The 26,686-nt window shown below is 48.9% G+C and overlaps 1 protein-coding gene across 1 annotated transcript in view; it reads left to right on the forward strand.

Moving 5' to 3' along the window:
- Positions 1–21,351, forward strand: part of Trmt9b (tRNA methyltransferase 9B (putative)) — a 36,100-nt gene extending 14,749 nt beyond the window's left edge. Inside the window, exons 3-6 of the mRNA XM_048330551.1 lie at positions 5,634–5,788; positions 14,335–14,508; positions 20,627–20,805; positions 20,956–21,351. Coding sequence (XP_048186508.1) covers positions 5,635–5,788; positions 14,335–14,508; positions 20,627–20,805; positions 20,956–21,351 — 903 coding nt within the window. The 5' untranslated portion in view covers position 5,634. The remainder of the gene's footprint in view (positions 1–5,633; positions 5,789–14,334; positions 14,509–20,626; positions 20,806–20,955) is intronic.
- The last annotated feature ends 5,335 nt before the right edge of the window (positions 21,352–26,686 follow it).

Consider the following 26,686-nt stretch of genomic DNA (forward strand, 5'->3'; position numbering starts at 1 on the left):
AAGAAGCCCCACGGGGCAAATGGCATAGGAGCGGGGGAGGAGACAGCCACTGCCACGCGGAAGGGCGGGAAGCCAGGGGACTAGAAGGGCCGTGCTTGTTCTTCTCTAACGACGCTCGCAAGAACTCACTCGCTCACGAGACTAGAATTCATTCCGCTTGAGGTCGATGTCCGTGGACCACCCGCCAAGCGAGGCACATGAAGGTCCCCGCCTCAGAAAGGTCCCCCCCAACGCTGCTCACCACCCTGAGAGCGCATGCCCAGCCTCTGAGCCTTGGGGGGGGGGCACCCTCAAACACATGCACGCGGGAGCAGCTGACGTCGCAGTTGTGGAGATCACAGTGTGTAAACCTGCGCACGTCGACTGGGGCCGGGTGGACCTGCTCGTACTAGTCTGAAGAACCTAAGGCCACCTGTTTGGCGGAGAGAGGCCCGTGGAAAGGCTCGAGCGGGGGGGGGGGGGGGGGGGAGTTAGGAAAGGCGTCCTTATGCGCTAGGAAGAACTAGAGGTGCTTAGCTGCTCTTTGTGGATTTGTGAGGGAAAATGACAAGTGGTCACCAGCAAACCCGGATGAAGTCACTACTGTGGTATTCCTGGAGAACAGAGGCTGCTCCCGGGACAACGCAGAGCCTTCTTCAAGTCCCCCAGGTCTTTGTGGGTCAAATGCAGGGTCTCCTCGCCTTGATGGCGCAGTAGGAAAACTTTCCCTGGGAGCTTTTACAGCCCTCTGAACATCCTTCCTCCTTACACGTGTGTGTGAGTATGTGTGTACTTCACAACGGCCATTAGGGCACTGGAGACCTGCAAAAAGAACTCCTTTTTTTTTTCTTTTCATTTTGCTTAACTTGTAGACACATCAGATGTCCAAAGTTTCCCTTAAAATTGTAACGGTTGGTAGCTGGGAATATGGCCTAGCGGCACAGTGCTTGCCTAGCATGCATGAAGCCCTGGGTTCGATTCCTCAGCACCACATATACAGAAAAATCCAGAAGTGGCGCTGTGGCTCAAGTGGTAGAGTGCTAGCCTTGAGCACAAACAAGTTCAGCAACAGTGCCCCGGTGCTGAGTTCAAGCCCCAGACCTGGCAAGAAACAAAAATTGTAACGGTGGGATGTCTGAATAGTCACAATGTGTACCCACCTTCCTATCTTTGACCAGACGTGTGGCCCCAGGAAAAACTGCTCGGGGTGTGGACAGAGGAGTAGGCTAGGGTACAGAGGGGCGGGGGAAGCTTTGGGGTGATGAATAGGTTCATTGTCCTCATGGAACTGACGATTCCCCAGGTGTCTCCGTATGTCCAAACTTCTGCCCTTCAATTATGAGCAGGTTGCGCCATGTCGATCATGATTAAGCTGAACTGTTAAACATAAAGTTCAAAAAGAACCGCGGCTCAGCGTGCTGGCGGCGATTGCTCACGCGTTCTTTTACCGTGCTGTGTCTACGAGGCACAGGGCCCCGTGCCGCTCGTTCTCTCTCCTCTGCTCCCTCGCCCCTGCCGGCTCGGCCTCGTCTCCTTCTGTGTGCCTGGCCTTGCCATCTGGTGGGAAGGAGGCGGCCAGCGCTTGGCCTTGACCCCCCCTCGCCGCTCCGCGGTGCCGTCGCCTGTGTATCACACCGAGGTGTCTCGGGAGGACGCTCTGCCGGGCTCATCTCCGTCCCTGCTCTCCGGGCTGACTGCGCCTTGACCGGCAGGCCTGGGTCCCGTGACCGGGCAGGGAGCCCAGCGTGGGAAAGCTCCCTGGAGGGACCGGCACCTCGACTGTGCTGCACACAGGGCAGCAGTGCACGCGTCATCTGCTGAGAGCTAGGCATGCCCACATTAACCATTTTATTGACAATTCAATCCCGTTGCCTTGCCTGTGCCCAGCAACTTAACACCACTTTCCCACTGCACTTAGAACTAAATCCAGACTCGTTCTTCTCATTTTAATGCATAGCTTACATTCTCTCTCTCTCTTTCTCTCTCTCCCCCCTTTCTTACACATTATTTTTCTTCCTCTTGTGCCTCACCAGCAAAACATGCCCCAAGCAGATTAATGCCTTGGTACATTTGAACTCGTGGCTCTCTCTTATTCTGCACATGTCTGGTTTTCTTTCTGTTTCTTGCCTCTATTCTTTCCTTTCTTTTCTTTATGCTGGTTCTGGAGCTGAAATCCCAAACCTGGCTCTCTTGCTAAGCTTTCTTCTTTGCATCTAGCCCTCTACCACTTGAGCCATGTCTCTGTTCTGATAGATGATGGGTAATTGGAGATGGAGGCTCGCAGGTTTTCGACCTGGACTCTCCATCTCCTGGGTGGCTAGGACCAGAGGCGCGAGCCACCAGCGCCCGGCTTCATGCTTGGCTTTGTCATCGCTCACCTTACCTCCTACCTCTTCCCCTACAACACGCACAGGGCTACAACACGCACAGGGCTTACTGTGGAGACACCGTTCTCTATGTTTGTGTTCTATTTCTGCATGTGTGTGTATATGTACCTCAGCTTTTGTTGTGCAATATATTTTGAAGGCTGCTTGGATGGCACATAAGCTTGAAAGAGAGAGAGAGAGAGAGAGAGACTCGAAATTGTGTCTCCCTTGGGCAGGGGGCAGAATTTTGTTTTGCTTTGTTTTCTGTTCAAGATAATAAAACCCTTTACTGGGGTTGGGGATCTCACACTTAGAATTTCTCAGCCATAATGCTGCCCACCATTTGTAGATTTCCCCCCAGGGCCGTGCCCGCCGCCCCCTCCCCCAGGGCCGTCCCCTCCCCGAGGCCGGAGCCTGGGAGAAGCAGCTCGCGCTACCTGAGCTGTGCGAGATCAAACCTCCCGTCTCTCTCCCGGCTGGCTGTCTTCTTCCAGCGTCCATAAACAGTGCGAGCAGCGTGAAATCTCAGCGGCTTGCTGCCTCCTATCAGCTATAATCTGCTGCCAGTAAACATTTATCTTTTTTTTTTTTTTGGCTTTATAGTCCAATGAATGTTGACAAAGGTCACAACAGAAGTATAAAATCAGGGCTAGGTGTGCACTGGTGGAACACTTGCCTAGAATGAATGCATAAGGCTCTGGATTCGATTCCCACCCACACACCCACACACCCATACACACACACACACACACACACACGAGGAGAGGGAGAGAGCAGGAAGACTGTGGCGATGGAAGTGAACAAGCATGGATGCGCGGATTCAGATCCGCTCTCTTGGAGCCAGAATAAGAGCATTTGCAAATGACAAGTCACGTCGAGAGTGCAGACGTCTGAGACGCAGCACGTGGGTGGGCAGGGCGGGGGGGCGGGGATGCCATTGGCCACGTGGGGAGGGCGGGTAGCGCTGGGGGCCGAACGCAAAGCGACGAGCCCGCGTCTCAGCCTCCCTTGCGTGGTCGCAGGCCGCTCTTCCTCTGCAGCCTTGCTTGCTCCTTTCTCCACGGAATCGTGTCTGTATTTTTGTCATCGCATTTACAGTTGCTTCGGATGGGTAGCCTTCCGTTTTTACTCATTTCCAGGTTACATTCTAAGCTTTATAGACTGCTTGACTAGTAGAAATGAAGGTTAAAAAATGCTGCATGTCCGCACTCTTGGACACTAATTACTTGGAATGTGAAATCATCATTTCTGAATGTTCTTTTCTGAAAGACGCAGTTTGCCTGCCTCTGGAAGGATGTGGTTTTGAGAAACACAAAGAGTTCAAGTGAAGAATATGTACAGCTAAAAAAAAAAGCGACCGCAGGTCAAGGTTAGAAAATGGAGTGTATCATATCTAAAGAGCAGATTTCCTATCGTTGGCTGAGCCTGAAGCTCTGTCTAGTGTGCACAGAGCAGCAAGCACCTCTAGATCATACACAGAACTTTCTCCTCCCCGTCTTTCCCACCATGCTTCCACCCGCCCCCCCATGGCTGGTTTTCATTTGCAGAAGTATTTTCTCTCGCTTCATCTATATGTGTGTGGTTTAAAATGGGCTCCCAAGCACAAGCTCCAAGTGACTGACTACCCAGCTACCTGCAGTCATCCGTGCTTCAAGTCACTTGGTTGAGACGTGCCAGGCTGTACGCTACCTGTTTTTCCTCCAGTGGACTGGTTCCTTGTTGCTCCAGTTTTCACCCTGGGCTTAATCAGGGTCGCTGGGATGTAAGCAAGGGGCCCAGAAGCAGCTTCTTTCAGACAACCAGCAATGAGCAACTCCGTTAACTTTCCATCCTTCTAGTCAAAATATTCTCCATCACATACTTTACACTAAAATTGCATCAACAGACTACTTGGGGGGAAAATACTTCTTTTGTCTTGGAGAGTTTCTTGAGTAGAAGATCATGAAAGTCACATTTTCAAATATGTCTAATGTAGAATAGTGTTTTCTGAGAAGATAGGGTATTTAAAGAAGAAAAAAAAGCTTGTTACAGGCCCAGTGACTTTTAGGAAAAGCAAATGTTAAACGTTAGTTGGGCTAGACACTGGTGGCCCACGCCTGGAATCCTATCCACTCAGGAAGCTGAGACCTAAGGATTGTGGCTCAAAGCTAGCCCTGGCAGGGAGTCCCTGAGACTCTTACTCTCAATTAACTCCCCTCAAAACTGGAAGTGGAGCTATGGCTCAAATGGTAACCTCCCCGCCCCCCCAAGTTACACAGTTAATTTCCAACACAGTGTCTTGTGAGTTTCAATGTTGCATTGGTTTGCCCTTGGCTGGCCCTCTTTTAATCCGAGTGTTTTTCAAGCCTACACTTCGAAAGCAGCCTGGATAAAGTAATCCCCATCTCCCTGTGTCACTTAGGAGTCTGTGCCATTTTGTTACCACTAGTCTTACTATCTTCATCATGCTGCCAAATTAATAAAGAATTAGCTTATATAGTAGACATAAAATTTTGTAGGAAATTGAGGACTACAAAGTTTCCATCGAGGCCCTGCGTATCAGCACTCCTGGGCAGCACAATTCACTCTGTAGCACTTCACTGTAAAATTCAGTAAAGACAAAGTGCATTGGTCACTTGTTCAAACGCAGCGGTTGCTAAGGCCACTTAGGTTTGAGGAGAACACAAAGAAAGATCTCCAAGGAGTGCTGTTCTGTGATTACAAAGTTCTACGCTTAATTTAGAGCCGTCTTCAAGTGCAAATTGAGAGGAGTCCAGTCTGTACCAGTTGCATTTGGAGTTTGCAAGTACAGTAACGTGAAATGTGTCTGTTGTAGGGTTCTGTGAATTATATGCCAGATTGATTCCTTGGGCTACTGAGATTTTGGTGTAAAGGAAAAGCTTGCAGTGCTCAAATGTTTCTTCGACGTGGACAGCCAGCCATATGTCGACTTTATAAATTCCCGTCGAGGGCATCATATAAACTGCTTCAACTTAAGTAGAAATATGTCAGACGGTACCGATCAGATAGAGCAGTCTTCTTCAGAGGGAGGCATTTGGTAAGAATAATGGCTGTGCTTCCAAAATTAAGAACTGATCCTGTCCAGAAGCTTACAAAGATTTAGGGCTGTTTTTAAACCATATTTTTTTTTCTGAAGATTAGCAGATTGCAACTCTGTAAATCTTTTGGCCACCCGTGGGCTAACGGTGCTGTTCCACTGTAGGGCCAGCTTTCAGAAGGCTGTGCCCCTGCGGCAGAGCTGGCGCGTTCTCTGACCTGCTCGCCTTGGCTTGGTCCTGCTTTCCCCAGCATGGAGCCCGAAGCCGCCAGGTTGGAGAAGCAGCACGTGCATGATGTCTACGAGAGCACGGCTCCCTACCTCAGCCACCTGCAGAGCAGAGCCTGGCCGCGGGTCCGCCAGTTCCTCCAAGACCAGAAGCCGGGCAGCCTCGTCGCTGACATTGGTAAGCCGAGCTTTTTGCCACAGGTCTTCTTGTCATAGGTCTTCTCCAACAAGAAGCCTGCAGTTGGGCCCTTGGCACAACATTCTTTAGAATAGTCACTTTATACAGGAATGTATAGCATCAGATCACCCAGCAGAAAACATCCCCATACCTACATTTAAACAGTGGTGATCGCTTCTAGATTCTTGTGTGCGTCTTCTGCCAAAACTGACCTGACATTAACTCTGGATAGAAATGACTGTGACACAGAGAGCTTTAAGTGTACAGGGCTTTGTACGGGTGGGTCACTTGGAATGGTTCTCATGCGGTTTCATCTCTTATGGATAGACATTGTGCTATTAGAACGTTAACCTATTTAGGTAAAGATTTCATAATAATTCATTAGTCTGGATGACTTTAGCTCAGTATATCTGAATTGAGAAGACATAATCCAAAGTTCAGTAGATCTGAAATGAAGATTTAGGGTAAATTTGGATTTCCGTTCAGGCATGCCTACCTAACACTGCTTTGCATCCATTACATTTGGACAGTGCCCGTCCCTTAAGAACCCTAAGTCTGTAGTTGGAAACAGCTGGTGTGATATCACTCTTAATACTGTTGGGGGGGGTGGGGGAGACAAACAGGGTGGTTAAAGAGGTCCAGAGCTTTTAATTTGCTCAAAATGGTATGACCAGTGAGCAATTTTGGAGCGATGTATATATCACACTGAAATTGGGAGTCTGAAAAATATCTCCATCATGTCAATTTTTAAAAATAAACCTGGTTTGGGGCTGGGGATATGGCCTAGTGGCAAGAGTGCTTGCCTCGTATACATGAGGCCCTGGGTTCAATTCCCCAGCACCACATATACAGAAAACGGCCAGAAGTGGTGCTGCGGCTCAGGTGGCAGAGTGCTAGCCTTGAGCAAGAAGAAGCCAGGGACAGTGCTCAGGCCCTCAGTTCAAGCCCAGGACTGGCCAAAAAAAAACAAAAAAAAAACAAAAAAAAACACCTGGTTTTAGGGTTTGGAGACATGGTTTGGTGGTGGAGCATGTATTTTGCCTGAGTAGAGCTGTCAGTTTGGTCCCGACCACTGCAAAATGGGGAGGGCAGCCTCTGACTTTACGAAGATCAGTGAACTCTTTTCCTCAGAATCTACACAAGGTACCAGTTTCTTAAATTACTAAAGAGAAGAAGAGCTATTCAGTAAATCGCTATGGGACAGAGCACATATAATAAGAGAGCTATTTTTTCTCGCATCTTACACAGAAGTACATTCCAAATGAAGCAAAGATTTAAGTGTAAGAAGGTGAAATTAGTGAAGGACTAGATGAAAATTAGATTATTTTTAAAACATTCCTAAGACCGAGGGTCTCTTTATTTAATGCATAAACCCACACAGAGACTCCTAAGAGAATCTAGAACTTCCTGTTATCCCCCATTGTACCTGTGATCTATAAAATTATAGTAAACATTGAATTAGCCTATGTGGGGTAATTACCATGAGGAGAAATATGGGACAGGGTTCTGTGTTTGGTCACAAGTCTTTGTCAGCCTATCAATGTGTAACCTGTTTCATTGTGCTTCTGTTTGAAGACACCTATTTACTATATGTTGTTGATTGTTAATGTTAAACTTATGGCCAACACACTGTAACTCATGCTTGAACAAAGCTCATCATTCAAATATTTTGTCCATAGCAATCCTACAGCCTTCAGTTCAGGAATGCTAGAATGCTTGAGGACCATTTTAAAAAGCAAAATCACCATTAAAAATGCAAAAAAAAAATGGCACCAAATATATTGTGAAAAGAATACTTTTTTTCACAATGTTGATTGAAATTATAATCAATCTAGTTGAGAATAAAAAAAAAACCAAAACACCTGTATTTTGGGATGCTTACTGGGATTGAAATCCAGGAGACAACCCAGTTAAGTAGCTTTGGGAATGCGCTCTCGGCGCAACACAACGGCTGTGTTGATAGCTTCGCTACAGTGAGGGTGTTGATTTTACTTGTTTGCCAGGATTATGACTGATGCAGCAGGGGGTTGTAAGGAAAGAATTAGGCTCAGTTTCGATCTCTGGGCAGTTTAGGGAGGCAAAAGGGGCGGTTGGTTCCACAAACTGTTACAAGGGCTGACTAAGCCTCAGTTCCAGAAAAGCGTGATTGGCTCGGGCCACGCAGCAATAATCATATGATACCTGGGTCAGTGCTGCGGACAGGTCAGCTCGAACGGTCAGCCGCGGCGCACAGCACGCCCGCAGCAATGCAGTGCTCACCGGACGTCACTGCCCCAGGGCGAATGCTCCAGGGCCAATGCTCCAGGGCGAATGCCCCAGGGCGAATGCTCCAGGGCGAATGCCCCAGGGCGAATGCTCCAGGGCCAATGCTCCAGGGCGAATGCTCCAGGGCCAATGCTCCAGGGCCAATGCTCCAGGGCCAATGCTCCAGGGCCAATGCTCCAGGGCGAATGCTCCAGGGCCAATGCTCCAGGGCCAATGCCCCAGGGCCAATGCTCCAGGGCGAATGCTCCAGGGCCAATGCTCCAGGGCAAATGCCCCAGGGCCAATGCTCCAGGGCGAATGCTCCAGGGCGAATGCTCCAGGGCGAATGCTCCAGGGCCAATGCTCCAGGGCCAATGCTCCAGGGCCAATGCTCCAGGGCGAATGCTCCAGGGCCAATGCTCCAGGGCGAATGCCCCAGGGCCAATGCTCCAGGGCGAATGCTCCAGGGCGAATGCTCCGATTTGATTCTGTTCTTGACGTTCACGGGAGCTGAACCCCGAAGGCCGCCTGCGCGCAGCTCAGAACCAACCCGCACCTGTCGAGACTTGGGTGCCCTCGGCTCCGCGGTGACCAGCGGATGCATCATGACGACAGACTGTGGCCCTCGAAACTGGGGGACATCGTGCTGCAAGATGAAAACCTACGTAAATACGTCACGGTAGTTGTTAAGATGCCAACGGCCCGTGAGAGCATACTCCGTTTTCTTGCATTTGGGACGCTTTTCGAAGGCCGGCCGTCCGCGGTGTGCCTCGCGGCCAGTGAACCTGGGGTACACCTGGTGGAACGGGCAGCCACGGACACACAGAAGCTCTGTGCCTCGCCGACGGGGGAGACCCGGGGAGAGGTGAGCTCTCAGGACGGCTGCTCCCGGGGCTCAGGCCGAGGCCTGCAGCCTTCAGCCGTCTACGGGGGCCCCCTGCGCCCCCCGGATCGAGGTGGGCCGGCGGGCAGATCTTGGGGTTCGTTGTTGTTGTTTTAATCCTGGCCGGCGTCGTAGAGGACCGGCAGGAGCAGCACGTCGAGCCCCGTGCGGTGGACCCTGCAGCCGCGGGGGTGGGGGGGGGGGCGTAGGCAAGAAGAGCACTGGGGAGAAGCCCTGCCAGGTCTGAGGGCCTCCACAAAGGGGGTGAGCTCAGTGCTGCCCCAGTCGTGGCCGCTCGTGCGAGTGAAGGACGGTGCCGCTGCCCGTCAGCGCGCACGCCCTGGAGTGGCGGCCTGGTGCCCACCGGCGGACACCCCGCCCTCCCCGTGGGCTGCGTGGACGCGGCCTGGGCCTCTAGCATCCACGGAGGTCTGTGCTGGCCACCAGCCCGCGCCAGCCGTGTGCGGGGCCGGCACCTTCAGCAGCCCGCTGGCCTTCCGTTGCCGGAGCGAGTTGCGGTTTGGTCCAGCTTCCTCGCGTGCCCGGGCAGCCAGTGCTCGCTGCAGTGAGGACGGCCCAGCGAGGACCTGAGGAGGTGGCCGTCGGGGGTCCAGCCTCCCCCGTATCTCAGCATACCCAAAGGTCGTGACGTGCACCTGTTAATCCCAGCTACCGAGGCGGAGACCGAGGCTCCTGACTCAGAGCCAGCCCAAGCCGCAAAGGCTGTGAGATTAGTTTCTCTAATTAACCACCAAAAAAGCTGGAAGAAGGGCAGTGGCTCAAGGGGTAGAGCACCGGCCTTGCACCAGAAACCCAAGGGACGCCACTCAAGCCCGGAATTCAAGCCCCAGTACTGGACCAACACCACCACCAACAAAATAACCAGAGATTGTAATGAAGATTTACTCTTAATATTAGCAGCAATTCATCAGTATTACAAATAACCTAAAAGTGCTTGGCTCCTGCCCGAGGCAGGATACACTTTTAAAATAAGGCTGAAATTAGGGCTGGGAATGTGGCCTAGTGGTAGAGTGCTTTGCATGCATGAAGCCCTGGGTTCAATTCCTCAGCACCACATATATAGAAAAAGCCAGAAGTGGCACTGTGGCTCAAGTGGCAGAGTGCTAGCCTTGAGCAAAAAGAAGCCAGGGACAGTGCCCGGGCCCTGAGTTCAAGGCCCAGGACTGGCAAAGTAAATTATTTTTAAATAAATGGAAAGGAAAGAAGTCCCAAAGAATGGGTAGAGAAAAGGACACATGGGTAATATTGTAACCATGAAAGGCCCATTTCCACTGCTATGTGGCAAAACCAATAAACGGAGACAGATGGATTAGAAATGGAAGAAGTTAATTGGGAACATGTCGGCAAGTTCGACAGTGGGGCCTTTGGTCCAGGGGAGGCTATCTTGTTAGGGGTGCAGGTGCAGTATTTTATAGACTTTCGGGAAAACACATTAGATAGGAGACGCCAGGGTAGTTGTAATATTCCCGGGTCGGCTTTTGACTGGACGACATCTGTAGGCCACTGTATGTTCCGGGCTAAAGGAAACTTGCTGAGTTAGAAGCTCATCTTTTCAGTTCCTTTTCCCAGGAGTAGCTAGCACTGTAGCTCATTGAGGCACAAAAGGTGTCTTTTTCTGGGAGAGGAAGACAGTCAGAAGGCTTCTTTGGAAGCTAGAACAGGAGGAGAAAGATACAAATCAGCTTCTCTTCCTGGAGGACAGAGAATCCCATTGGTTAGAGAATCGTTGTTTTGTTTTTCTGAACTGGTTAGGCGACTCCGGAATGCTATCTCCCCAGGAAAATGTTTCTAGGTGGCCTGCCTAGTTAAAGTCAGCGTTGCGTTTTACTTTGGTTACTGGGGCACAGCTTCTAATGAATTATGGCTAATCACTAGTAAAACATGGCAGTGAGTAAAAAGCATCAAGAAGGAGCCAGGTTCTAGCTCCCCGGACAGGACGTATCGTATCTGGGCAGTTTGACTAATTCGGTCAGGAAACTCAGAGCTGTGTGAAATGCTGTGAAGCCTGTCGGCCACGCTGCAGTCACGCCTCTTTGCCGAGGTACGTGACAGTGGCTCAGGGGTGGAAATCAAGCCTCAAGGGGGCAAGGGAGCAGGACAAGCAGCAGAAATAAAAAGAACTGCAGGGACTGAAGCAGCAGCACTGACGTTAACAGTGGCCTGCGCAGTTACAGTGCCACCTTCCCCTGAAAGGGGCCGTCCATTCAAATCCATTGGGGCATTGGGGGCTTGGAAGCCCTTCTTTGGAATCCGTTTAGACATTAGGAGAAAGAACAGAACTGGAATCTCGTTTGCCAGGATTCTCTATGGTCTGACACCAGACTAAACTTCCAGTTGTGCTGAAAGGTTGTTTTGTGTACGTAATACAACCAATCAGTGTCTCGGAATGTTTTTAATTGACTAAGTCATTTGCTAGTGATCGTTCCTTCACTGCTGAAATAACATTAGAACACCCCCAGGGGAGCAGGTGGGGGGGGCGGGGGGGGGGGAGCAAGCATCATGTCTGCCAACTAAAACACTGCCTCATCCTTGCATTCAAGAAATGTGAAAACATATAAGCAAGGTCCCTACCTCTTAATTTTGACAATGCAGTTGCTTTTACAGACTTTGGAGGGAAGATTCGCATTCGTGACTCTCACCAAAGATTTGCCCGTCGTGGCCCAGAGCGTTGTGTTGAATTGAAGCAACTACTTTCTTCCTTAACCGCGGCTGAGAAGGCGGGCGCGCAGACTTCTTCGCCCCCCTCCTGAGTACTGACGGGCAGCCCCCCCCCACCCCTGGACGACAGCAGAGCACAGCGCCACTGAGGTTCTGAGGGACAGTTAAGGTCACGGGACCGTCTGGGAATGCGTCCTCCCGGTTCCCTCCTGCAGAGGAAAGCCGTCCCTCTCTAGCAGGTCGTGCGCTTGGGAAATGGCCGCCCGCAGCTCCACTGAACTTCAAAACCAAGGCCATCAGACACGGGCGCCGAGGAAGCAAGGGCTCGGGAAGCCGGAGGGCATCGAGCACTGTCGGCCTTGAGGAGATGGGCTGTGGTTTTCTTTTTCCCTTGCTACAAAAGCCTGGACATTTCTTTGTATCTTGCATGTCTCGTGGTTCGTGAACATGGTTTTATTCGTCCGTTGAAGTGACTTTGCCTCTCATGTCTCCAAATATATCTCTCAAACCAATAAAGAAGCCAACAGATTGGCAAGGTTATTTTTCTTGATGTATAGCTTTAAAGTATACTAGGATTTCAATTTTGAGATGCACTGTGAATCCTATTTCCCTGCAATTTCTGTCACCCAAGGTACTTTTGGTTCATACAGTCCTTAGGAACAGTGGCTGTGAAATCTAAAACACTTCGAAGATCCAGTCATTTGCACTGAAATAATAATGCCAGAAATTTTACTTTTCTTTTTTTGCTTTGTTTTGTTTTTTTGCCAGTCCTGGGCCTTGGACTCAGGGCCTGAGCACTGTCCCTGGCTTCTTTTTTCTCAAGGCCAGCACTCTGCCACTTGAGCCACAGCGCCACTTCTGTCTTTTTCTATATATGTGGTGCTGAGGAATCGAACCCAGGGCTTCATGGATACAAGGCAAGCACTCTACCACTAGGCCATATTCCCAGCCCCAGAAATTTTACTTTTCTTCATAAACTTTTCATTGTCTCAACTGGCATTAGTGAAACTGCATTTTGGTTTTGTGTCTCATAATTTTGAAAAATGCCTATTAAGAATGCCATATGTATTTTTGAAGCAAACAGTATCTTTTGATATTGGTAGATATTTTTTTCTCAGAAAAATCTATAGGTAAATCATATCAATAGATACAAGTATCAGTGCTAATGATTTTTTAGTGCTGATGATCTTTTAAACATTCTGGAAGTGAATCAGATTCCCTATATGTTATAGAATATGTACAAATATTTATTTTTTGAGTCAGGTGTCGATATGGTGCCCAGGCTAGTCTTAAATTCATGGGCTCAAGTGAATTTCCTGTCTCGGCCTCTAAGTAGTTGTGACTCTAGGCACATTCCATTGTGCGTAGGTCAGAGTGTGATGAGAGCTAGCTAGCTAGATATGCTAGATAGTAAAAGGTATGTTTCAAGGTAGTTATTCATCATGTTACTACTTTAGCATAGTTTCCATGATATCTATTAATTTAAATCTTTGGGGCTGTACAAATGCTGAATTGTTTAGCTCTTTGCCACTGGACAACAATGTCAAAAGTAGTCCTTTTGGGGGGATGGGAATGTGGTCTAGTGGTAAGAGTGCTTGCCTAGCATACATGAAATTCGATTCCTCAGCGCCACATAAACAGAAAAAGCCAGAGGTGGCGCTGTGGCTCAAGTGGCAGAGTGCTAGCCTTGAGCAAAAAGAAGCCAGGGACAGTGCTCAGGCCCTGAGTCCAAGGCCCAGGACTGGCAAAAAAAAAAAAAAAAAGTCTTTTTTGTTCATTGTAGCGCTTAAAAAATAGTCTTATTTTAAAGTTCTTCATTAGAACAGAATCAGTAGAAATTATCTGCAATCTAGCACTAATGGCAGACAGGGTTAGAAGATGTTAGATTTTGTATTTTCATTCACATTCAGGTTTATAAAAACTCCAAGTGCATCAGATTTGTAGTATCTATGCAATATTTTGTTGCACAAATTATTTGAAGCATTGAAATGTGTTAGGCAGAAGTTTAACAGCCGGCAATTGGTGAGAACCTTGGGGACATTCTCAGGGGAACGGTAGCCTAACACACTCATACGAAGGAGGTACACACGTGATGACCAAGTGCTTGCACATGTCCATCCCTAGTTCCGGCCACTCCTTGCTGTCCACTGGCTCGTGGGTTTGGGTTGTGTAAGGATGCTGGGTCCGTGGGTATCACTCAGCGAGGATTCACTACAGAATCTCGGGTAGCACTTGTAATGCAAGCACTTGCTTGGGGCCCTGGTTCAATCGCCAGGACTGAAGTCAATAACACACTCTTTCTTTTTTCTCATTCTCTGTTCTCTTCTCTTACATACCAAAGTATACAGAATTTTCTGACGGCTTTTCCTTTGGTTTTGTGGATAGCTTCACAGTTGTATTCTGTCTTTATTATTTAATATAAGATTCTTATTGATTGTTGTAAGACAAATTATTTTCCCCTTTCTCTTAGGAATAACGTGTAATGGATTCTGGTGGCTTAGCCTGAAATCCTTGCTACCCAGGAGACTGAGATCTGAGGATCGTAGTTTAACCACTGAGGCTCTTAATTTCAATTCACCCCCACAAAGCTGGAAGGGGAGCTGTGGCTCGAATCGTAGTGTGGTAGCCGGGAGCGAAAAAAGCTCCGGGCAGCACCCAGGCCCCTAGTTCAAGCCCCGGTACTGGCAGAAATAAAAATAAACAACAGTAACATGTATAACATGGGTTTTTTCTCTTATAGGCTGTGGCACTGGAAAATATCTTCAAGTCAACAGCCAGGTGCACATCCTGGGCTGTGACTACTGTAGGCCCTTGGTAGAGATTGCCCGGGCTGGAGGAAGTGAAGTCATGGTATGTGACAACCTTAATCTTCCCTTTAGGGACCAGGGCTTCGATGCTGTCATCTCCATCGGAGGTAAGGCAGCCAGTCGGGCTCGCACGCACACTTTGACCCGAGAATAACTTACACGACTCGGGCCACTCTCATGACTCGACATCCCTCCCCTCGTGAACACGTCTGTGTGGTTCACTTCATCGAACGCTTAAAAACATACTTCGGCGGTTTGAGTTGCTTGACTCATCTCAAACGCTCTTGTGTTATAACTGATTATCTACCTTATTGAAGCCTACAAACTGCTATTGTGTCCTGTTTGATGAGTCATTCCTGTTCCTTTTATATATGAGGGGGGAAAACTGGGCTAAGGGAATCTTACTCATTGGAGATAGTGCTTGGTTAGACTAAATAAATCTGATTCTTCCATCATGAATATTTTAACTATTATAGTACCTTTTCCCAGGGCACTATAGTACCCGGTACTAACAGAGAATTCTGGATCAATGTGCTCCTCACTGGTATTCAAGTTCCTGGAACAGTTGGGGTCACACCTAGTTTTAGAGTACACTGTGGGACTTTGGTTTTCTGTTTGTTTTTATATGTGCTGTGCTTGGGGCTTGAACTCAAGGCCTGGGCACTGTCTCTGAGCTTTTGTGCTTCAAGGCTAGTGCTCTACCACTTGGAGCCACGGCTCTATTTCTGGCCTTTTGCTAGTTATTTGAAACTAAGAGGCTCGTGGACTTTCCTGCCTGGGCTGGCTTTGAACCATGATCCGCAGATATCAGTCTCCTGAGTAGCTAGGATTGCAGGTGCGAGCGACCAGTTCCATACAAGAGTATTTTGGTCTTACAATCTGTTCTGCTCTTTTCTGTCGGAGATTGTTCATGAGTTTAGGAAATTTGTTCCTCATAGTTGCCAAAAAGTATTCCTAGGAAACACACATGCACACTCCAAAATCCTTGCCTAAAATCCACGCACATCTGGCTCATGTTACCCCACACATGTATTTTTGATACCTAGTATGTTAGTCTTATTTAAATAAGATAGGAAATTCATATTTAAGGGAACCCTGTGGTAAGCACTTTAGATGAAGAAAAACTTGTGCGAATTACTTTAAGAAATTACTCTGAGTATACAAAGCCTCATCCAAGCAAAGTGAATGTACATAAAACTGACCACATTCATACACAACTTGAATTGCTTTTTCCTGAAATAGATGAGAGAGCAGTTTTTCCAATGAAATTGGAATTGCATATTTGTCTACTGAAGAGATGCGGGTCTTTGTGTAGTAGCAAGTCTGTTCCTACCTCCTAAAATCATGACACCCCCTTGTTGGGGACAAAGCTTGGGTGTGCCTCTTGGGGGGACTCAACCGTAACAGAGAAGGGCTCTTGTTGAACGAGAGCACCTTAGGCACTGCTTTCGGTCTCCGGTGGCAGATATCTGGGGTTTGCTCATCCCCTTAAAGAAGTTGAGACAGGACGAGGTCAGAGAAGCATAGGACTTTGCTCTGTGTGTGTGTGTGTGCATCCGTTTCAGGGTCTGCAGGGCCGCTTCCTTCACCACTGTATCACCGAGCCACTGCCAGGGGAAGGGAGCTTTGAGCAGCTTTTGTACTCTGGGGAAATGCTCCTTGTGCACCTGTGCTGAGCTTAACCCGTGCCTTGTGCATGGAGAAAACGGAGGACACCCAGTACTGTCGCTTAGAGGTCACCTCCAATAGCCCGCGTATATATAATCTAGAGAAATGGGAGCTTGAAGGGGCGATTAGGTTATAAGGTCACTCACTCTTCTCCTGAATGGAATAAAAAAGCCATCATGCCGGGAGCAGAGCAGTTGCCATGGAAACAAAGTCCAAATCAAAAGACGAGTTGGGCCCATATTTCTCTGTGTGTCACACATGCTCTTCCTCGTCCTGTGAAGGCCTCGGCCAGGCCGTCAAGCCCCACACGGTCTCCCCAGATGGTCTCCCCAGATGGCCACACTGGCCACTCGGTGTTACTTGAACAATGCCCCCAACCCAGTCTTGTGCTGGTCAATTGGACTGTAAGGACTTTTCTGCCTGGGCTGCCTTCAAATCCCTTTCCTCGTGAGAAGCTAGGATTGGCCACTTAGCCTTCTAAAACATTCCAAGAGTTGCCAGGCGCCCGTGGCTCACGCCTGTAATCCTGACTACTCAGGAGGCTGAAATCCGAGGATCGCAGTTCAAAGCCAGCCTGGGCAGAAAGTCCCCGAGAGACTCTTATCTCCAACTAACCACTCAAAAACTGGGCTTGGCGCTGTGGCTCCGTGGTAGAGCCCTGGCCTTGAGCACAAAGAGGCTCACGGGCTGCACCCAGGTGCTGAGTTCAAGCCCTACTACTAGCCAAAAAAAAACCAACACAAAGTTTCCCCATATTGACATATCAGATCCATGCTGACATACTGCTCTATTTACGTTTACAGTGCTTCTACTATTAGTAGACTATGTCACTGTGTGAGCATGTAACACATTTTATATATGTAATGGAAGCATTTTATCTGCAAGCTTTTTTGTCCTTCAAAGCATTTGGCTGAAGGTCATTGCTTATGACCTGTGAAGCATAGGTTGAAAACATAAAATGTTCTATTTTCTAGATGAATTATTATTAGAAACCACGTCACTTATTCATCAGTAAACGAATGTTTTCTTTTTAAATCTATCTAGAGATAGTTGCCCAGAGGCCTCCATTCCACGTATCAACGCGTGTGCACAGGGCACGTTGACCGGGATCACCCCCACCATCCCGGCCCATCCACTCACGTTTCCTGTCCCATTTTCACTAACAAAGATTCTTCTGAAACCCAATAGAATTCGGAAGGCCTATTGGTCTGCTGAAGATAAACTTCCATGGACATAGTCCTGCTCCAATGCTTCTCCTCCTTGTATAGCCCTCCAAGACAAATGGTGCAAGCCATCATTATTCACAGAACTTGTGTTCTATAATGTTCCTGTGAACTCTGGGTTAGCTAATTCACTGGCACATATCTCAGAAGGATTACAGGATGCGGTTCCTGTGAACCACCAGTCAGTCATAACATCTTTTTGTCCACTGATCCATATATTACTCCGTTCCGTGAGCGTTTAGAGTTAAAGGCATTTTATTGAATTTTAAACACATCACTGACTCCAACTCATGCCTGCACGAGGCTCATCTAACGATGTTTGCTCTGTAACGCACAGCACAGCCTTCCACAGAAGGAGCACGCCAGCGTCGCTCCGCATTGGAGGCTGCCTTAATGGTGGAGCTCTCCATCAAGAACACCAGTGTGCAGAAAACACGGCACGAAATAGATCGTGGAAAGCAAGTTCGCTTGTAGCATCAGAGGCATACGAACAAAGAGATTGCTTCGTCCTATCTCAGCTAGAACCCTGTTTCATGGGAGGCTCAGATTTCCTCCGCACATTTGGAGAAATGATCTTGAAAGGCTAGGCGTTACAAACACGTTTTAGCAAGTGGGCAGTTCGCAAAGGCAAAATCCATGAATGGTGAGGATTTGTGTTTAGAACATGCACCCAGAGCGGTTCTAGACACCTGGTGTTGTGTGTCTATAAGACCTTGGATTTTGAAGGAAGGTAGAAATATAAGGCTAGTGCTCGGGAAACTGAGGCAAGATGGTTGGGAGTTCAAGGCTAATTTGGACTCCATAACATTGTCTCAGGTGAAGAAATGTGGAGAAGGAGGAAGAAAAGAAAGAGGAAGGAGAGGAAGAGAAAGAAGAGGAAAAGGAGGAGGAGGAGGAGGAGGGGAAGGGGAGGAGAAGAAGAAAGGAGGGAAGGAAGGAAGGAAGGAAGGAAGGAAGGGGAGAAGGAAGAGGAAAAAAAGAAAGATGTTGTTCTAGAGTGCTTTGAGAACAAGTCGTGGGAGATATTAACAACCCTCAAAACATGAGATAAGATGAACGCCAGCCTTGTGTTGGCTCCGCCACCATCCTCGCTGCGAGCCGACTGTAGATCAGCGACAGACGCATGCGTTCTATGAATGGGAATTGCAATCTTCCTCAGAAGACAGGGTGATCAGAGTCCAAGATGACAAGGCTACTCCCTGATAAATCAGGGATCACATATGCCAGGGGTGGCTTTTTGTTCAGCCCGTGTGGGCCTCCTGTCTCTGGTCCCCACGCTGCTGCATAATAAACATGGCACGGTTTGTGCAATGTTGCTAGGAATCCAAACCTAATGGCTGCTATCTCAAAGCGTGCCGTGTGCTTTCGAATGCTCTTCCTCGGACAGTTTTATCTGTGTGAGAATCCCATCGATGATATTTTGATACAGCTTCTTGACAGGTAAACTGCAGATATAAGTTTTCCTAAAACCACAACCACCCCGCTGGAAGGAGTAGCGGTTAGGGGAGCAGTGTGAGTTTTTTTCTGCCTCCGCATGCCTTCATGGAGCTCGAATCAACCAGCTTTGCTCAGGACCAGTTTCTTCCCTGAGATGTGTGGTAGCCTTGTGATTGGACAAACAATGTCATGTTTTATCTTGACACAGTACTGGGGTTAAACTTCCGGGAACTCATATACTAGCATTTTCTATGTGCTATTGGATTACTAATATATCTAACAAGGCAGGGGATGTATATCAGTAGCAGTGCATTTGCTTAGTATATACAAGGCCCTAGGTTTGATTCCCAGAGCAACCAATCAATAAAATTACATATCATATAGTGTTATATATATGTTTAATTAGATACACATACCTACTAGCATACCACTAGATAAAAGCAGTCTTACTCGAAACTCACTTTGACTTTACAGACATTTGAAGTAAAATGATGACCTATAAATTTACTTTTTTAATATGCACAATTACAGCTGGGAACTGGTGGCTCAGATCTGTAATCCTAGCTACTCAAAGAGCTGAGATCTGAGGATCCTGGTTCAAAGCCAGCCCAGGCAGGAAAGTCCCATCTCCAATTAAACACACACACACACCCTGAAGTAGAGCTGTGGCTCAAGTGGTAGAGCAATAGTCTTAAGCAGTACAGTCAAGGACAGCACCCAAACCTTGAATCCAAGCCCCAGAACCAACACACACAAATTAACATTTAAGCAGGTCATCATTTGAGCAACCTTCATCATTACCTCTGTTTCTGTGTGCTTTAGTATCACTAATGTGTAGTGATATTCATCTTTTGTTTCTACAGAAAGCACCCAATATGCTAGGTGCTGGTGGCTCGTGCCTCTAATCCGAGCTGCTCAGGAGGCTGATGCCCGAGGATCTGCCCCGTCCTGCGCCCGGGCAGAAGAGTCCCCCTGAGGCTCTTCTCTCCAGTTAACCAGTCAAAAACAGGAGGAGGCGGCGTGGCTCAAGCGGTAGAGAGCCAGCCTTGAGCAGAAGAGCTCAGTTCAAAGACAGGGAGTGCCCAGGCCCTGAGCGCAAGCCCAGAACCGCCAAACAGAAACAAAGAAAGCACCAAGTAGTCAGGAAAGCAATGATGGGGTTTTTTTCTTTCTAAATTTTGTATTAGCATAATTTAATCATACATAAGAGTTTCATTGTGATGTATATGTATATATGCGGATTATATATATGTGGACATGTATATGTGTATATATATATACACGTCCGCAGGACCTTCTTTCCTACAGTCCCACCAGGGAGCATGCCGACCTTGGTGGCCCTTTCAAGTGTTGGTGATTCACGCGTGTCTTGCTCACTTAGCAAGGCCCGCAGGGGGCGGGGCGGGGCCGGGGGCGGGGCCAGGGCGGGGCGGGGGCGGGGCCGGGGGCGGGGAGGCCTCACGGGTGACTTATTCCAGGCTTCTCGCTGTCCGGTGGGCGGGGGCGGGGGTGGGGGCGGGGCAGGGGCCGGGGCGGCCTCACGGGTGACTTATTCCAGGCTTCTCGCTCGCCCCGCACCCGCTGTCCGGTGGGCGGGGGATGAAGCGGAGCCGCGTGGCCTCCCCGCGGGCCGGCGGGGTTTGCGCTGTCACCACGTCACCGCTGCCCCGCGGAGACACCGGCGTGCGCGCGCGTGTGCGTGCACGCGTGCGTGCTGGTGTGTGCTTGTGCGTGCACGCGCGCATGCGTGCTTGCGCGTGTGTGCTTGTGCGCGCGCTTGTGTACTTGCGCGTGCGTGTTCGCGTGCTTGTGCGTGCACGCGTGCGTACTGGCGCGTGCGTGCTCGCGCGTGCTCGTGCGTGCGCGCGCGCTGACGGCGGCCCCCTCTTCTCCGCAGTCATCCATCACTTCTCGACGAGGCGGCGGAGGAGCCGGGCCGTCGGGGAGATGGCGAGGGTCCTGGCCCCGGGCGGGCGGCTGCTGATCTACGTGTGGGCCATGGAGCAGAAGAACCGGCGCTTCGCCCGGCAGGACGTGCTCGTGCCCTGGAACGGGGCCCTGTGCTCGGGGCCGCGGGCGGGGCCCGGCCACGCCCCCTGCCCCGGCCACGCCCCCGACCCCGCGGCGGGCCACGCCCCCGGCCCCGGCCACGCCCCCGATCCCGCGCCGGGCCACGCCCCCGTCCCCGCGCCGGGCCACGCCCCCGGACACGCCCCCTCGGAGGAGCCTCCCGAGCCGGGGCCGCGGCCCGGCGGGTTCTACTCCGCCCTGGGCCGGTCCCTCCGCGCCTGGCTCTCGGCCCGCGCGCTGGAGGCGCCCCGTCCGGCGGAGCCGCGGGGGGCCGGGGGAGCCCGCGGGGGCGCGGGGGGGGACGCGGGGGGCCCGGCGGGCGCCGAGGCCCCGGGCCGCACGCGCGCGCCCGGCCCCCGCCCGCCCGAGCCGCCGGGCCCCGAGGGCGGCGCGGCCCTCACGCGCTACTACCACGTGTTCCGCGCGGGCGAGCTCGGGGAGCTGCTGCGGGGCCACGCGCGCGAGCTGCGCGTGCTCAGCGCCGGCCGCGACCACGGCAACTGGTGCGTGCTGGCCGAGAAGAGGCGGGGCCGCCCGGCGCAGGGCCGGTGACGGGGCCCCCGCGGCCGCCCGGGGGAGGGGGAGGCGCCGGCCCCGGGGCTCGCGACGCCGCCTCGGGGGGGGGGGGCGCACGGCGGGTCCCGGGGCGGCCGGGGTCCCATCACCGCACGCCCGCCCGCCGGGCAGGCACCGTCGCCCGGTTCCGTCGCTGGAGGCGCGTTGGGCCTTCGAGAATCGACGAGCGCAGCACCGGGGTGTCAATCGCGTTTCCGGACAGCTCGTCACTAGGGCGTCGAGGCTGCGGGACCGGGAAGCAGGCGCCCCCGTGGCCTTTCTTATCGTGGATAAAACTTTCCCCCCCCTCCGAAGTTTGTTCTCACTCTTTAACTCGAGTATTTCTGCTAGAAATCTGAGCTTGAGGTCGTCTCTGCCTAGTGGCAGCCCGCCATTCAAAGGTCATGGCGGGCTGGGGATGTGGCCCAGCGGCAGAGTTGCTCCCCTCATATTCATAAAGCCCTGGGTTCGATACCCCAGCACCACATATAGAGAAAAACGGCCAGAAGCGGCGCTGTGGCTCAAGTGGCAGAGTGCTAGCCTTGAGCGGGAAGAAGCCAGGGACGGTGCTCAGGCCCTGAGTCCAAGGCCCAGGACTGGCAAAAATAAAATAAAGGTCATGACACAAAATTCAGTTCAGTGGTCTGTGCCAGAATAGTTTTTAAGTTCATCTGAGCAATTGCATATTGCACACACATGCACACGCGTGCACACACACCACTTTGTAAAAGACTTGTGAGATAGTTTCATGTAATTTTGACAGCTGTAAAAAAAACACACCACTAGTAATAGCATTATTTTCATCTTCGTATGTAAATTACAAGAAATTATATGCATTCAATGTTATTTTGTATAACAAACACTGGACCCTGTAGTTGATATTCTCTCAGAGATATCTGTGAAAAGCGCTCTTTCTCTTTTGCCTTTGGATTAAAAATAAAACCATTGAACAGCTGAGCTAATGTAGACATTTTGATCATTGAAAAAGATTTTAGAGGGGCTGGGAATATGGCCTAGTGGTAGAGTGCTTGCCTCCCATACATGAAGCCCTAGGTTCAATTCCCCAGCACCACGTATTCAGAAAACGGCCAGAAGTGGTGCTGTGGCTCAGGTGGCAGAGGGCTAGCCTTGAGCAAAAAGAAGCCAGGGACAGTGCTCAGGCCCTGAGTTCAAGGCCCAGGACCGGCAAAAAAAAAAAAGATTTTAGAGTTGTCCTCATAGGAAAAATGAAAGTCATAAGTGATTGTAAATATAGACAGTTTATTTGTAAGGGTTCCACTAGCCTTAATTGGCTTGTTTACAGATTTTACTGATCTATCTGAAGTGATTTAAATTTTTTCTTCATTGTTAATATGGTACCAAATAGCATCTTTCTAGTTCTTTCCTTTTGATTGGAAGCCACACTGTGTCCTCCTGTCAGATGTGGGAGGACAAAGGAAGGGGGATTGTGGGAGAATCCTTTAAAAGAACTTGTGCTGATATCCCGATGGTTCACTGGTTTAGGCACAAAGAGCCAAACAGTTTGGGGAGAAATGCACTAGCATGGGTAGACGTGCTTACCCCTAGCCCGGGTTACGCAGGTGGCTGAGATAGGAACATTGCAGTGCAAAGCTGGACTGAGGAAAAAAATGTGTGGTGGTTTCTGACGGGGTCAGGGTGGAGGTGCAAACTAAAAGCAAAAGGGCTGGAGAGGCTTGGTACGAGTGTAGTAGAGTGCTTAGGCCCTTAGTTCACTCTCTAGGGTACACACACACACACACACACACACACACACACACACGCCACCAGCCCAGTGAGAGGCTCATCCTCAGTGTCAGCAGTGATGAACTACGTTGGCCTGTCAAAGGGACTCACGAACTAGTTGCTGAAGTGTCTTAGAATACAGTAGGGAGACTGCTCTATTGGTTACCCCTGCTTTGGCATCTCCCATTCCTATGTGGTAGAGTATATCACTCATTCTTGTTTCTAGCTCATCTTTCTGTACCTTCCTAAGTCTAGATGCCAAGAATCCCTGTGTATTTTAACTGACCTTCAATTGAATCAGCAAAAATTGGTAAAAACAGAAAACTTCTTGTCGAATGGTATTTCCACATGTTTGGGTCAGTGACCTTACATTATGTCTTTAAAACCAAACAACTACTAAACATAAAAAGGTCTAGAATAGACCTCTCAGTGGATCACAATAGCTCAACAGCTATGTACACAGGATCATATAAGACGAGGATAAGCAAAAACAACTCCAAGAGAAGGACACAGGAGGATTCTATTGTTGACATTACATTTAAAGTTCTAGGTGAATTTCCTGTGGCGTACCCTATGTGGTTACTGTATATGATTTTGATACACTGGGTATTGTACATATGTCTACCTGATCTAGGGAGGGGGAAATAAAACGAGGGTATAAGATATCACAAGAAATGTACTCACTGCCTTATTATGTAACTGTACCCCTTTTGCACAATACCTTGTCAACAAAATTTAATTAATAAAGCCAAAAAATTGGAGTTAAAGACAGAAAATAATATATAGATCAGCCAAGAAGGTTCATGTATTTGCAAATTATTCATTATAAAACACTGGATGATTTTTTAAAATATATAGATTGAGAGAACAGAGAGGGGGGGGGTTGTTGGAGAATCCTTAAAAATCTTTTGCTGATATCCTGATGGCTCGCCGGCTTACGTGAAGAGTTCTCTGCAAGTAACCTTAGTAGAAGAGGGCCCGCCTTAAAAATGAGGCGCGGAGCAGGGATCGGGTGCTACACCTGCCATCTGAGCTACACCGGAGGGTGAGATCGGAGAACAAGATTCAAAGCCAGCCCCGGCAGAGGAGTCCATGAAACTCTTATCTCCAACTAACCACCAAAAAGCAGGAAGTGATAGCCTCCAGCCAAAACACTCCGGTCAGTGCCTAGGCCCTGAGTTCAAGCCCCAGAGCTGGCACAAAAATAAATTTTAAAAGAGCTGTGAGCACCAGTTGGGAAGAAGGTAAAAATAGGGACCAACCACAGAATTGCACCCTAGAAAATAAATGAGCACAAACAAGCCTGCCTCTCATTCCTTACTATATACGATCCAACATTTATTATTTTATGTGTAATCCTTCACGTAGCTCTCAGAGAGAAATTTACTGTGTTCCCATTTTGCTGATGAGGAAGTAGAAAGACCTTCTTAGTGGGCATCACGCATTGGTCAGAGCTGAGATTCACACAGGTGTAGGTCTGTAACCACAATGCCACGTCTTTGCACCCACTGGAACCCCATCTCTGTGCTCGGCAGGTGGTCAGATTCCGTCAAGGTTCAGTCTGCAAATTCACAGATTAAGTAAAAAAATCACACAGACAATAATTCGGTAGTGGTCCCTTGCACATTTCCTCCACCTTTTTTGCTTATTTTTCATATCTATAAATCTATCTCAATTTGACTTCAATACAAAATAGCTCTTAGATACAAAATGCCCTGTAATCACTTTTCTTCACCTGCTTAGCCCTCTCGGAACTGTGGAGCTGTTTTCTCACTTTGTAACGTAGATAACTGAATGCTATTCAGATAGTTCATGCCATCTGTCCAGAGAACCTGTGGTGTGCTGGGTACAAAAGATAGAAAACCATGAATTGTCTAAGGTCTTCGTCTACACTGAATAGTAGAATTAAATAACAGGTCAGTTTGGGGTATTTTTCATATTTGTTATGTACCTGCTACAATAGTATATTGTTGAGTTTGAGAAACCCAGTATATAAAACACCCTCTTAGGGTAACTGTATTCACATGTTCATGGTCTGTCTGAAACAAGTATCAGCTCAATGTAACTGAAGTTGTCCTAGACATATTGACGTCCTCTAGACAAATGCTCTGTGGAATTTATTTCAGAAAATAACGTGCCCTGCACGATCAAGTGCGTGGCATTCACACGATTCACACACAGACACGCTCTCCTCAGCCTCAGTTCCCGAGACCGCATCAGCGTTTCCTGCGCTGCACTCTGCTATTTTAAACAGTGTCGGCATTAAAACGTCCATCACGTCAACCATTAGCCGCCTCCTAAGCATATGCTCAGATAGGAACATGCCGCGCTCCGCAGCCTTCTGCGTCTCCTCTGCCGGCCGATGGGCTCACCCGGGACCCCACGATAGGATGCTCCCCGTTTCCTGATGGCTGTTTTGAAATGCTAAACTCTGTCTCAGCAGCTCTGATTGGGTGAGAATGTGTCAAAGAACTCTCAGCAGCCTGGGGTTGAAGTGACCACGCGGGCAGTGCATTTGGCCTGAAACCTAAGAAACCAAACCAGAGAAAACACTGAGCGCTGTCTACGTCTTGATCCCTCGGGGACCCAGGGTCTGGGATTCACTAGGGGGACTGTGGATCGTTTTGGTTGAGGCCCCTGTTCTCGTTTCTTGATGACGGCCTTTTGAAATTGATAGTGCGTGGATAATGAATAGCTTCCTCTTCATCTGGGGGAGATCTGAGCTCTGGTGGGTCTGTCTGGCCAGCCGGGGGAAACACTGTGAGAGCCAAGTGGCCAATTGGATTCTCAGCTGGAAGATAAGTGTGTACTTGATCTTTCGTTCAGTCAGAGCTGGGGAAAGCAGAGCTAAGCCCAGCCTCATTAACTAATCCACACGAAACAATGTGTTTTCTCCACATGGAATATCTACCGTCCAAAGATAATTACTGTAACATAAAAGGAAGATATTGAAGTTCATTAGTAGCCAGTGTAACCGAATGATGAATTGACTGAACAAATGAAAATCAATTTATGTTCACTTAGGATGGAATTTGACTGAAGGGTAGACATTTTTAAGTATGAGTTTATACCACTTCCACCTTGATTTCTATTAATGTACAGAGTAACACTCCACTAGTAAAGACCTGTGGTTCTACTCTATTTATACAGAACACTAGCACAACTTAGTACTTACATGAGTGGAATTTGTGAGACATTCTGAATATGTACATGAAGTTGGCCCATTTTTATAAGATGCTCTTAAGTATGTATGTATTTAAATATATGTATTCCTAGACATCTGGTGTTTGCTGTCATTACTGACCAAGAAAAGTAGCTTTCTTGTGCACCCAAGAAAACATAAAGTTAACAATTACCATAGAAATATGTTTCATGGAAGAGACATTTTTTGTTGTTTCAGGAACATTTAAAGATGATTGTTAGATTTTGTAACATCTCTTTTTTGTGGTGATGTGTATTTGTGTCAAAATGTAAAAAAAAAAAAAAAAAAAAAAACCTTTTCCTATGACATACAGTTATTATAGCTTTTTCCCAGTAGAATCTAACAATACTCTCAAAAGCATGGAAAATGCCTTGACTCTTGAAATAA

Source organism: Perognathus longimembris, chromosome 21 (genome assembly GCF_023159225.1).
Source record: "Perognathus longimembris pacificus isolate PPM17 chromosome 21, ASM2315922v1, whole genome shotgun sequence".
Taxonomy (NCBI): domain Eukaryota; kingdom Metazoa; phylum Chordata; class Mammalia; order Rodentia; family Heteromyidae; genus Perognathus; species Perognathus longimembris.